A 12939-nucleotide genomic window follows, 5' to 3' on the forward strand; every position below is an offset into this window, starting at 1 on the left:
TCATATTTATATTCAATTATTTAAAAAAGTAAATATTTTGCATTTTATTTAATATTAATTGTTTATTTATTTTTGAATGGGGGTTTACAACAAGAAAAATTAATCACCTGGGTGGTAATTCTTTAGAAAAAAAAGCCCATTTATACGTATCAGAATATTTTCCATCACTGCATGAATTTTATTCTCATTAATAAATAGGTATAAGTTTATAATCATAAACAAATCATATGGAAAAGTCCATCCCCCACTATCTGGGTACAAAGCACCACCAATGGTCGGACCCAGCCTCGCAGAGGGCATGCCACCTGACAGATTGTGGGATGTTAATATATTTTATAATTATACTGTTTTTGGTAGACAAGGAAAGGCCAATTTTCACAACAGTGGAATACAGGATTTTTTATAGTCTGGGACAGGATAAAAGAACAGGGTCTTGATCTTTCACAGTTACCCTGTCACACACACTTTTCTGAATATCATGTGAAAAAGGGTACCTGAGAATGATCAGTTGTAATCCAAAATGTGTTGTACGGCCTGAAAATGTGGGCTCACAATCTCGGAATTATCCCTCTAGGTGAGGGGGGGTCTGAATAGGCAGTTGATTCGTTCGACGCTTTAGAGATCATTCTCACCTCTCTCATGAACCCAGAGGAACCATACCCCATCATTTCTGTGGTGCAACCTGAAAAGGTAAGCCGTGTGTTCTCGGGCACTCCTTTCTCAATCCTTGTGCTATGGCATTTTTTGTTAAGACCTCTCCTAACCCTTGGTTACAAAAGGGGTTTCCAGGCAAAAACTAATGCCTTGAAAGTGAGGCAAACTCTTAGCGGCCCATAGACAGTCAATATTATTACAATATAGATTGCACAATAATTTGACGGTTGCCCCTTAACGTTCAATAATATTGTACAAAATTTTGTTTGTGCAATGAACTTGAATAGTTTGAAGGCGATATTGAAGTTTGTGCAATATTTTCCACTTGTTGATACTTCACAAACTGACTGATATTGCGCAATAATGCCAACAGACAGTGCAATATTTTCCAGGTTGCACAATATATTTTCAACTTTTTGTCAATCATGCAATGTATTGCCCAAACTTTCAATATCGTCTACACTTGATCAATTAAATTGCACAACCCAAAATATTGTGCAATAATATTGATCGTCTATGGGCTGCTTAAAGCACAAGCTAGATTCGTGTGTTGGCTTTAAGTCAGCAGGGTGGACAGCAGGTGTGCGATCAGAAACATAGATGGGTCAGCATGCCAGATCCTGTCTGCAAAGACAGGGGAGGGTGCATGATTGACTGAACTATGAGTATGGGCGTACACAACGTTATAAGCCCAGGTATGCATTACGTGATTAAGGACTTGAAATGGCTTAGTGGTCAGGCCCCCGATGGGTACTTAGACCCTGCTGGTGCGGTGGTGCTGTGACCAGCTTCCTCTACCGAAGACAAACTTCCTCTGAGGGGCGGTTAGCAATTACATTTAAAATTGTGGTTGGAACATATCTGGAGGTCCAGAAGCTGGAAGGGCCCCTCCACTCCAACTGGGAAGACAGATTTGCCTTCTCTACCTACGGAGCATGACTGGAATGCCGGACAAAGTGCACAAGATGACTCTCCCCCTCAGAAGGGGCAGGCAAGTGGGGACGAAGATTGTCTTGTTCCTTATGGATTAGGGTGTCTTCTACACCTTGTAAGCACAGGTCGCCTCAAACCTTGAGAAACAAAATGTCTGATAAGGCCACGAGCTACTTGCGGACAAAAAAGATCCACATGTTCCTTTTCAGGATTAAGAGCAACCATGGGATAATGGCACACCATACTATCTTGAATTCTGATCTCATATGGATAAAGGCAAACTGTTGTGGCCCAGGTGAAGTCTGTTAATAGACAGAAATTTTCTTGGTCCACCAATTTGGACCACCATTTTCAGTTGGATGTTTGCATACATTTTCCCTTTTTGAGTCTGTTCTGTCTCCTTTTGCCATTTTTCTTAATATGCTGATTGCCACCACTGCTTTTCTAGATGCTTAGATGGCTTCCTCTTTTGTGTAGTTAAAACTTTATTCACTACTGGCTTGGGCTGCTGGAAAAGTCCTCCAGGAATTCCAGTTTACAGTGTTTTATATATCATAGTTAATCCATGTCAATATTTCATTTCGCTTTACGTCTAATGAGTATTGTAAAAAAAAAGTTCAAAAGATATGACAAAATTACCAAGATTCTAAAGAAAACAGTTAAAATCATAGATTTTTTCTTCTTTAAATTGCAACGGAAAATTAAAGAATAAATGATGTTATATTTTTAAAGCATATGTTTGACATAAAATAAAATGTCGTATAAACTATATAGATTGTTGTGGTATTTTAACTGAATACAGTGGAGCATTTGTTCTCAAAAGGTAAAACAAAAAAGAAAACGTGGCGTTTATTCAACAGAAGTTACTTTTTAATTAGTTTAAAACACATACACTTACATTTACACTTTAAAGGAGTACTTTTCTTCTTTCCCCTAATTTTCCTCTCCATATTAACTGATTTTATACCCTGTCAGCAATATAGAGAAAAATTAAACCAACATTAACAAATTTAACAACTATTTATTAAAATTTTGGCTAAGATGAAATGTTTTATTATAGTTGAAGTGGCTTTCAAATTAAAGCTCTGAATCAGAAAACAAATTCAACAAGACTTAATTTTGCACTTTTACTAAGTTGTGCTGATGCTTAAGTTACAACTCAATTTTTGAAATAATCCTCTAGCCCCAATATCTGAAAACTGGCACTAAGCCTGACAACGGTAAAAATTACCCTCGCCTCCAACCAGTTCTGATTGTCTAAAAATGTTGTTTTCAGAATAAACTCTTTGCTGTTCTACTACCTCCAAATTGGTTCCCTCTTTGCTTCCTACCTGTTTTCAAATTAACTCCTATCAAAATACACCCACTCTCCATAAAATTGTCTCCTTTCCTATCCTCCTACCCAGGAAGCTTTGTCCCTTGAAAACATAATTAAAATCGTATCCAAGAGTCTGGGTGCCGGGACTGCCAAGCATGGTTAACTTTCCATTTTCTCCCTTGGCCAAGGTATAGGGTGGATTTTAACTTAGAAGCAGTCCCAGTTCCAACTGTGACAACGAGAAAGGGCAAGTTTCAATGTGGACACATCAAAGGTGAACAGTTTATTAACTCTTTTTAACTTTTATTTATTAAGTGTGACTATCAGTGGTCTCCAACATACTTTGGTCCTCCGGGCCAATAATTTAATGCCTACACATTTAATTATTACATCTATTTTTCTATTATATTGTTTGTTTAATATAATTTTTAATTGAAGGAAAGAACAAATAAAATAATGTCCACGCTCTGTCTGAAGTCTGAAAATTTTCATGTAAAAAAACGTTTTTGTAATTATTATATTTAAATTTTATTTTGCGCACTTGTTGCCGTAGTGAATTTTTTGGGAGGGGTGATAGACAAAAAAAATTGTCCTGGTCCTTGGTGGTATGTATAAAATGGAACCTCCATCAAGACCATCAGTTGGTGAATTAAAGAAATGAAAGTATATTCAATAAATCATGAAATGTTTAATGAAGTCAAGTTAGAATATGCCCATAGAAACCTGGATGAATTTTGTAGTAAAATTGTTATTAGTTAAAAACATGTAATAAAAAAATTAATGAATGTTGCACATTATAATTGAAAGGCTTTCAAACCCACAGAAGTTGAAAGGTATTTGATAGAATTTTTTTTAAACCAATCATAATTTATAAAAATAGTTTAGGCAAAATGTAAATATGTCTCTTTACAATTTCAAAATAAAAATTACTGCAAAAAACCGTGCATTTTAGTCTTAAAAACAAACACCATGTACATTTGTGATATTTCAGTTTTAAAATGGTATACTATGAATTTTACCAATAATTTTTTAGCCTTTTTAAAGGAAATGTTGTTACACATTGAAATATCAAATATCTTAAAGTTAAATGAGATCTGGTACAATGAACAAAAAATCTTAAGTCGGATATTACTTTGAAAATTTGTACTCACAATAATTTATTTTTGAACAAATTAATTTTTTGTCTTGTGTTGTAAGACATAAATTTAAACCTTATTCCAATAACTACATTAAAATTGCTTTTCATTTTTTCCTCATTAATACGCTATTATTTATTTCCACTGTAGAGCCCACATTACGCTTTGCAGAGTGCTGGACATACAAAACTATAATAAGCGTCCCGACAAGATGTAAACTTTGGTGATAAAAAATAACAAATTATTCTGATATTTATGGAAATCCGTTGAAGCATCGTGTTTTCTGGCCTCTTTCTCTCAAAATACTTTAAGTTGTGTTTTTTCGTCGAAGCCGGCCGAGTGCCCAGCATTCCTCACAATAAAGCTCGACCCATCAAAGTGCATTCTTCTCTCTCCTCGGCGGACAAAAAGATGCGATGTCGTACCCATTGAAGCAGTGCAGTGCAAAAATGGTGTTGTCATTGATGCAGTCCCATTAGTTGCTGAAGTCCTCAGATGGTATTTGTTACTGTTTCTTGCAACCCTAAAAAAATATTAAAAATCATTAATTACAGACAAGTATGTATAAAAAATTAATAATGGAAGCTAATAATATTTTGTATTGTGCTTTTTATAATAATGTTTTGTGCATTCGCTCCAACTTTTATGAAGATTGATGTCTATGTTACTTCATTGATAGCAATGTTAGAGTGATTTGAAATTAATGCCCTACAATAAATTTATTTTTATGTGTTTTTAAAGTTGTTTTTTTAAGTTTTTAAATGGGAGAAAGGGTTACATGAAAAAGGCCATGGCAACTGCGGGAATCAAACCCATGACCGCAGGGGTCTACAGCCGAGAGTCTATCATGGTAACAATTCGGCTACCATGATTCACTTTTAGTACATATGTAGTATTCTGATAATGTAAGTGACTATATGGTTTTGTTTCATACATTTGAGAAGATGAATATAGAAAAATATCAACAATTTTTTAAGAAAGTTTGAAACATTTCTATAAGCCTAAAATTTTGGATCAAAATTGTGAAATTATATAATAAAATATTCAATAGATAAAGCCCTACATTGTATATAATAAATGTTGTCAGTACTGTTACTGTTCAAATCCAATTTTTGCATGTTTTCAATTATTCTCTGCTAATCTGGAGATACAAATGTGCATTTATAATAACACGAGCAGCCAACTAAATGGCACTTCATCTTTTTAAAAAAAGCCAACATATTTTTCTACCTGACTAATCCGTCTGGTGCTTGAGATATCCTGACATTGTTGACGATCCAGTTTTCGACACCTTCGTCGGTGACCCAGTACTGGGCAGACTGGATCATGGTAACAGCATCGCCGATATAGGCTGGGCCATGCCGGGACTCACTGTAGTAGACTGCAAGCGAGAAGTCTTGGGTCAAATCAGAAAAGTTGTCCGTAGTCGTTCGGGTGCCTGCTGAGTCGACTAGATACACAAGGGCGCAATTGTCTGACGTGAAACTTACTCCTTTATACCACATTTTTGCAAACCTTCAACATAAGCTCATTGATAGAAAATATATTAAAACAAAAAATAAAAAAAAGTTTAAAGGTCTTACTTATGGTTTCCTCGAGCATCGTGTGCCATTATTTCAACTCTGCTTCCATACTGGTGGACTCTTCCATTCGGATGAAGTAAAGCGCATGCAGAGCCAGTAGCATTCATTGCAATCACAATATTATTCTGTGAAGTATTTACTTATTTTAATTAGAAAACTAGACTAACAAGTATTGCTCCAATATTGATACATGCTCATTACAATATTGTTATTGATAATAGGATTGTTCATGATAAAACTGCTGAAAATATTTTTACATTGTTTTCTCAGGTTATGGTGTAGTTTTGATTCTGATGTTTTGATACTCAAAAAATCAGCAAAATTATGGAAATACTTCAACAGCTACAGCAGCTGAATTGCAGCTAAATGCTAAATTAACTAAATTAAAGCTAATCCTTCTTGCTATGTCCATCTATATAATTCACTTGTTCGACCTATTCTTGAATATGCCTCAATCATCAGGAATCCTCACTACTACACTGATATAAAACTTCTTCAAACTGTTCAAAATAAATTCCTTCGTATGTTTTATTTTAAATTAAACTGTCACAATGATAAATCCTCTCATGCTCCTATTAATCTTACTTCAATATTTTTCATCGCAGAAGAAAGTTTTTTTTAAAACTATCCTCACATATTTTCAAATTAATTAAAAATTGTATAAATTCCCCAGAAATCTTTGGTAAACTTCAATTTTATGTACATTCTTGCCGCCACCTCAGAAATCAGAAAATATTTTTTATTAAATATAAAGGAACAAATTTTTCACTACTCGCAGATGTATCGCATGATGATAGAATGTAACAACATATGCAATACTGTTGATTTATTTAATAATTACGTTTCTCATTAAAACATCAGTTTCTTAAAGCGTAATAATTTTATTTAGTTAAAAAGCTAAAAATTTACTTTGTGTGTAGTTGTAATGCTTTATTTTTTATTTTTATGATAATTCCTAGTCATTATAATTATATAGACAGGGTGTTTAATTAAATCTTTATGTTGTTTTATTTATAAGTTTTTATTGTTGTTTTCATTGATGTGTAGTATAGTGTTTTATTTTTTTACTAATGTTGAGTTATTGTATTGTTATATTTTTTCTTTAGTTTTGTATAAGGTTTTTAAAGAAAAGGGTTCTTGATACATAAAAAATTTATATATATATATTTATATATATAAACATAAATAATCGATTATATGACCAAGAATATCTAATAAATATTAGGGTTTAAAAGATTTGTTGCCTATTGTAAGTAAATTTTGCCAACCCCTTCCAGTGTAACAAGTTTATTTATTGTTTCTACGATGCTACGATGAATTCCTTCATCCCTGGTATACTGGTCAAAATCATTTATTCTTAGCCAGGAAGTAGATTTTTTTTTTACATCTTGTTGAGATCTGTAAGTTTGGATAATATGAAGGTCGAGAAGAATTACAGATGACTTTCCCTATTAAAACTGGGATTGTTCTGCCACTTTAGTCATACCAACATTTTTTACTTTCCGGCCACTTTAAAAATGGTTAAAAAACAGTTGTTTACCCATGGAAATGAAAGTAAGCCAGGAATAATTTTTTTCTCGAGGATATGGTTAAGTTTTGACCCTGATATTCGATGGAATATTTACCGCGCTGGATAGATTTTTTTCCATGATATATATGGGAGGAATTGTGCTGAATTTGCACGTTATCCTATATAAACTTTAAAAATATATTATTTCCATCAATTTTGGATGATGTAAATATATAATTTTTTTATCAAGGGACGGCCAGTGAAATTACGAAATATAAAGTATCCATTCCAGTGATAAAAAGCTTCAAATTCCCCTAAGTTATTAAGTTTTACATAAGCTGTACAATATCGACTTTCTATAGACAAAGAGAAAGTTGTATAAGACTTAAATAAAAACTCGACCGTCTTTTTTTAAAAAATAATTACTTAAGTTATGACAATTTTTGTTTGCTTACTTTAAAGTTAATTACTCTAACGGCCCTGTCGATGGTCAAATCGACCCTCATTTTGTGGTTGAGTCTGAGGGAGATGGTGCCATGCGGAGTGGCCAGTGCCGTTCCAGGTATTCCTTCCGTCGGGTCGTTTTCAAACTGTAATTTTTAATTTTTTTTTTAAATTATAAAAAAAAAGGACCGCTGACAATATACTTACAGGGAACAATAGTGGGTCATCAGGGGGGAAGTAGGGATACAGCTTACTTGCCCTCGGGTGTCTCCAAATGGGTGCCGCCAAAGATGCCGAATTGTAGATGCTTCCTGCGCTTCCGAACATCGATGAAGACCAACCGGTGCCTTCGCTCGGTGGAATATCGAACATCTTTTAAAATTTCAAAAAATTTTTTTTGTCAAAGTTTACATTTTTTATTTATTTTATTTTTATCTGCTTTACCTGATGCGTGTACGTAGGATCATCTATGGGTGGAATAGTATGAGCTGTATAAACACTCCTCGGCCTGTTGGTCGTCTCTTTCTTATTATTTTCTACCGTCGACATGCTCCTAACACCTTTCTAACTCTGTGTTTAAATCTGCGCAACTTTCTGCTTTTAAAAAATTCGGGGCTTTTTCATAAAAAATAATTCGGAGAAAGTCTAGGTCAAATGATTGGAATCAGAAAATGAAAGTCATACAACAAAACTCCATAAATGGGAAATGACATTCGATATTTTTTAATGCTTGATCAGGTGTAAAAATATTAATAAACAAAAGTAAAACATTTTTATATTTTATTTTTCTAATTAATTTCATTTCAAAAAAACAAAACATTATTGGTCAAAACGCCATAATAATCCAAATCAACACCGGATTAAGACAGAAAAAAGTAAACGATAGAAAATCAGTATCAAAGAAAGCAATAAAGTTATAAATTTAAGAGATTCTGGGGCAAATTTCGTTTTAAATAGTTCAAAGTAATCTATAAACTTATATTTACTTACTGTTAATAATGGTTATGTGTTTTCAAGACGAAATTCTGCTCATATAAAATTGAGTTTTCATAATTATTTAAATGGAATAAACAGCAGTAAAACTTTTTACTAATAATGCTAGGTTAATATTAAAACAAATTGAAAACATATGTATGTAAAAAAATTATGGGCTACAGGTGAAAAATTACCTAGAGAAATATGTTCAACGAGCTTTTCTGTTCAAAACGTTTGAAACCGATGTTTTTACTATTGCATTTATAAACGTAAATTAAAAGAAAGCAAAATTTCAAAATTCTAAAAATTAAATGCCCTTTTATAATAGCAATTGTTTAAATTATTAGTCTTCTTGTAGTAGAAAACGCGAGACTTTTTTTGTATAGCTTTGTTTAACAAGTCAAGAGTAGTGAAACCAAAAAGAAGAAAATTTCAAAACCATGATTAAGGATTTTATGAAAATGATTTTATCTTCTTTTAGTTTTTTATCCTTATTTTTTTATTAGGGATCTGTTTTATTTTTATTAGACTAATTGTGGAAGGTAAGCAAATAAAAGACTTTTTCTGTGTCATAACCATAAGTTTTATTTCTGGAAAAACCTGTTTTAAATTATACATTATTGTCTTTAGATTATATATTTTTTATATTAAAGTATTTCATCGTTAACTTTTTCCTGCGTTATTCTTTAACTTTAAAATATATTTTAATAATTTTATATTTTTTTAATATTTTTGCATTGTATAAATTCACTTTTCCACATCTTAAATGTATTTGTTAAATGTAAACAATGTTTGTAAATCCCAGGCCCTGAAGATGATCTCAATAACGATCGAAACGTTGGCACGATAAAGAAAATGTTTTTCTGATACCTGCATCACACCAGACCGCATCTCACGATTTCTGAATAATTTTTAAAATATAAATAAAAAGTGGAATTTATTGTCACTACTTAATGAAGGAAGACATTTTATCGTTAAATATTTGAATTCGATTCATTTTCAAGAATTGAACAATTTAATAAATACTGAAATTTTTCGAGTTTATGGGTCAAATAAGAAATTTTGAATGAGGCAAAAGAATAAATTAGCGGTTAGCAAAAACGAGGGATATCTGAAGACTATTCCCATTTCAGAACACCGCGATTTTAGATTTGTTTATTTTATTATTATTATTTTTTTTTTTTTATTTATTTATTTATTTTTTTTTTGCATTGACCTTTTGTCTTCAGCCATGTTTGTTATTATTATTATATTATTATAAATTAATAAATTATAATATAAATTATTTATAAGCTGCAACGAGTTCGTTTGACAAAATCGACCAGGACCAGGGATAAACATCGAAGTCTTCTGTACATATTAAGAATTTATAATTATAAGGTTTTGCTATTTCGCACTGGTCTATCTCACCGAACATAGTCTTCCTTTCTTCATCATATTTTTTGCAATGCCATACTATATGTTCCGCATTATCTATTAGGTTGCATACGGTATACAGATCAGTCTTTCTTTCCTATCATGTCTAAGTATGCATTACAGATGCAGTGGTTTGACCGTAGTCTGCCTATTTTAACAATGGCTTACCTTTCAAACGTTTCTTTGGTGAACCAAGGAACGCATCCGACTTTCGGAAAGATGGATTTATACCATTGTCCAGTGCTTGATGATTTATATCTATTCTGCCACTGTGCAATCGGTCTACTTTTGATAACATTGATGGCATCGTAATGGGATATTTTCATCACTTTTTCTATCTCTGATTTTTTGGTAGCTGACTTGGCCAAATCGTCGGCTTTCTCATTTCCTTTTAATGAACAGTGGCCTCTTACCCATAAGAATAGAATTTGCTTTCCTTTATACCGGAGATCATTTATTTTATTTATAATTTTAACGGTCAATTCTGTACCATATGATTTGGTAAGATTTGGGGTCGTGACGCTGGACAAGGCACTCCTACAATCCGAACAAATTAATACCTGATTGTGTTCAATATATTCCGCGTATTCGAGAGCCAACAGAATTGCATACATTTCGGTACGATGCATGTTTATTATTGAGAGAGTCATAGTATGCCCCACCCGATTTTCCACCATTTTAGAACCGTCTGTGAATATGGGAGTCGCGTTGGGCCACTTTTTGTGGATGAGTTCGCGGAATCTTTGGTTTACTTCATTGGGCGGGAATTTGGAGAAATCTGGTAGAATAATTAACCGGGATCTTTGCATTGTTGAGAAGAATTCAAGATTGAATAAGGGTAGATATTTATTCACTTGAATTGATTGGAATAACCTGGGGCATTCCCACCCTAAGGTGCTAATAATTGGGGCTTTTTTTTAATCCAATAAGGGGATGTTAGGACTTCGATCATCAAATTGTGGATTTTTTGGTAGAGTTGGTGGTGTAAGGAATAGGTTTTGAGGACATATTTATCTGCTAGCCATTGTCTCCTGATTGATAGCGGGGGTTCATTAGCTTCCCTGTGCAGGACATCGACTGGGGTAGAGTTTAGCGCCCCTAAGCAAATTCTAATGGCTTTATTTTGTATCGAGTCTAGTCGTTTCAATACACCAGGGGCTGCTATGCCATAAAAAATGGAACCATAATCGATGACCGAGCGAATAGTTGCTTTGTAGAATAATAGGGCTGAGGAAGGATCTGCGCCCCATTTCTTACTTGTTACTGCACGAAGAATGTTTAAATACTTGTTAGCTTTCTCGATGGTATAATTTATATGGGATTTCCATTGTAACTTCCAATCCAACCATAGCCCTAAGAACTTTACTTTTTTAACACACGGAAACGAAAGATCATTGATCGTAAAAGAAGCGTCAAGTTCAAACTTCCTTCTTCTCGTAACAGTCCAGTTCCGTAATGCGGTATAAATGAAGGGAATTAATCATTCTCTGCAGAGGACTTAGCTCGGTGGTAAGAAGCTGCATAGGCAAGAGTTTTATTCCATTAGAGCCGATGCACATCCCTCCAACATCTAGACAATCTTCAATGTCATCAAAAATAAAGAGAAGAGCAGAGGACTTATTTCACCCCCACATTTATACTGAACGCTCCTTAGACCAAATATATCCTAAGTTCCTGTTAGTAGAGCCTTAATAGGACGGACAATCTTTATGGAACATACCCAGATTATGGAGATTTAAAAAAAAATAGACTGCCTATCTACAAAGTCAAAAGTCGTGGAAAAGTCGATAAAAAAGCGTAGAGCATTTTTACATTGTTTTACATCCACGATTGAATAACTAATTAGATCTATGGTATGGTATGGTAGAAAAGGACAATAGACTCAATCATTCTTCTTAGAAGTATCAGGTCATTGACTGTTGCTGCTGCAATTTGATTCCCTAAGTTTTTTCCGTACGTTAGGTTAAACCTCCATTGAGTTGTTGCTTCGTATTCGAAAATGATATAAGTGGCTGTTTCCTCCTCCTCATTACATAATCTGCAAATGGGACCATCGCTGTATATACCCATGTTGGGTAGATGTTTTCTCAGATGCCAGTGACCGGTTAGTAATCTTATCTCTGAGTTTGGTCCTCTCCAATTGCAGCAGTGCTTTTGCCAGTCTCGGTGAGGGTTGTTTCATCTTAAGTTTACTATGTCTAGCACCGCTAGAGTTTATCCACTTCTCCTTTTGTTTTGCTTGGATCCATTCTGCGATGGAGGATTCTATATTTGTCCTTGTTATCCCAAGAATAGGTTCAGGGCTATGTATGGTCTTGCAGATCCTCCTCTCGCCAGTCTGTCTGCTTTCTCGTTACCCAAAATTCCCCTGTGCCCTGGCACCCAAGATATCATCAGGTTGTTGTGTTTCCCCAGGTTTTGGAGATTTTGGATTAATTAGATCTAAATCCTGCTTGAAATTCACATAGAACACCTTGGCTAGCCCAAACTTATAATTTGTTCAATATGAGACCATCATACAGTTTGCTCATTAACCACATCATTACGAAAGGTCTTTCTTTAAAAAATTAAAGAGGGGAAAAATGAACGGTTCTTTAAAACACGACGGCAAACTACCTGTTTTATTTTTTAAATACTTTAGATTTTATACAATAATCAGATATATAAAAAAAGCACAATATGACATGGATAACAACCCGTCTGTCGAGAGTTAACTAAAATGAAAGATAAAAGTGAAAACAAATCAAATGAAAATTATCACTTAATACTAGTATTCATTTTATACAGATACATAGAATTATATATTTACATTTTTTTCTGTTTCCTTGAAAAGCTTTCACCAATCGAACTGCTGAATCAGTTGACACCTATATTGCCAGGCATCGCGAGCTTAGTGTGCATTCGCAACAGCAGAGGTTATACACCTCGGGGTGTCGGTGTTTTTGAAAAAAAAAAGCCCATTTGTAAGTA

At 33.7% G+C, this 12939-nt stretch overlaps 1 protein-coding gene across 3 annotated transcripts; it reads right to left on the minus strand.

The window, feature by feature from the left end:
* Window positions 1–4144: 4144 nt before the first annotated feature.
* On the minus strand, window positions 4145–8713 carry LOC106660913. Of its 3 annotated transcripts, none has more exons than XM_014383948.1 (7): window positions 8569–8713; window positions 8023–8223; window positions 7786–7950; window positions 7590–7724; window positions 5625–5749; window positions 5272–5556; window positions 4145–4564 (listed from the first exon to the last, which is right to left on the minus strand). In XM_014383948.1, the coding sequence occupies exons 2-7, from the start codon at window positions 8125–8127 to the stop codon at window positions 4339–4341; spliced, it is 1041 nt and encodes a 346-aa protein (XP_014239434.1). In that variant the 5' UTR covers window positions 8128–8223; window positions 8569–8713; the 3' UTR covers window positions 4145–4338. The 3 variants fall into 3 exon arrangements, with proteins under 3 accessions (XP_014239434.1, XP_014239435.1, XP_024084796.1); XM_014383949.2 differs by having other exon boundaries at window positions 8023–8172; window positions 8569–8709; XM_024229028.1 differs by having other exon boundaries at window positions 8023–8175; window positions 8569–8706.
* Window positions 8714–12939: the final 4226 nt, after the last annotated feature.

This window comes from Cimex lectularius, unplaced genomic scaffold, assembly GCF_000648675.2.
Source record: "Cimex lectularius strain Harlan isolate CLEC.00 unplaced genomic scaffold, Clec_2.1 scaffold188, whole genome shotgun sequence".
Lineage (NCBI taxonomy): Eukaryota > Metazoa > Arthropoda > Insecta > Hemiptera > Cimicidae > Cimex > Cimex lectularius.

Coding starts and splice junctions, on each gene's coding strand:
- LOC106660913 (XM_014383948.1), bottom strand. CDS start 8,127: ATGTCGACGGTAGAAAATAATAAGAAAGAGACGACCAACAGGCCGAGG. Junction 5,557..5,624: donor GATGCTCGAGGAAACCATAA/GTAAGACCTTTA, acceptor CTTATGTTGAAG/GTTTGCAAAAATGTGGTATA. Junction 4,565..5,271: donor GCACCAGACGGATTAGTCAG/GTAGAAAAATAT, acceptor ATATTTTTTTAG/GGTTGCAAGAAACAGTAACA.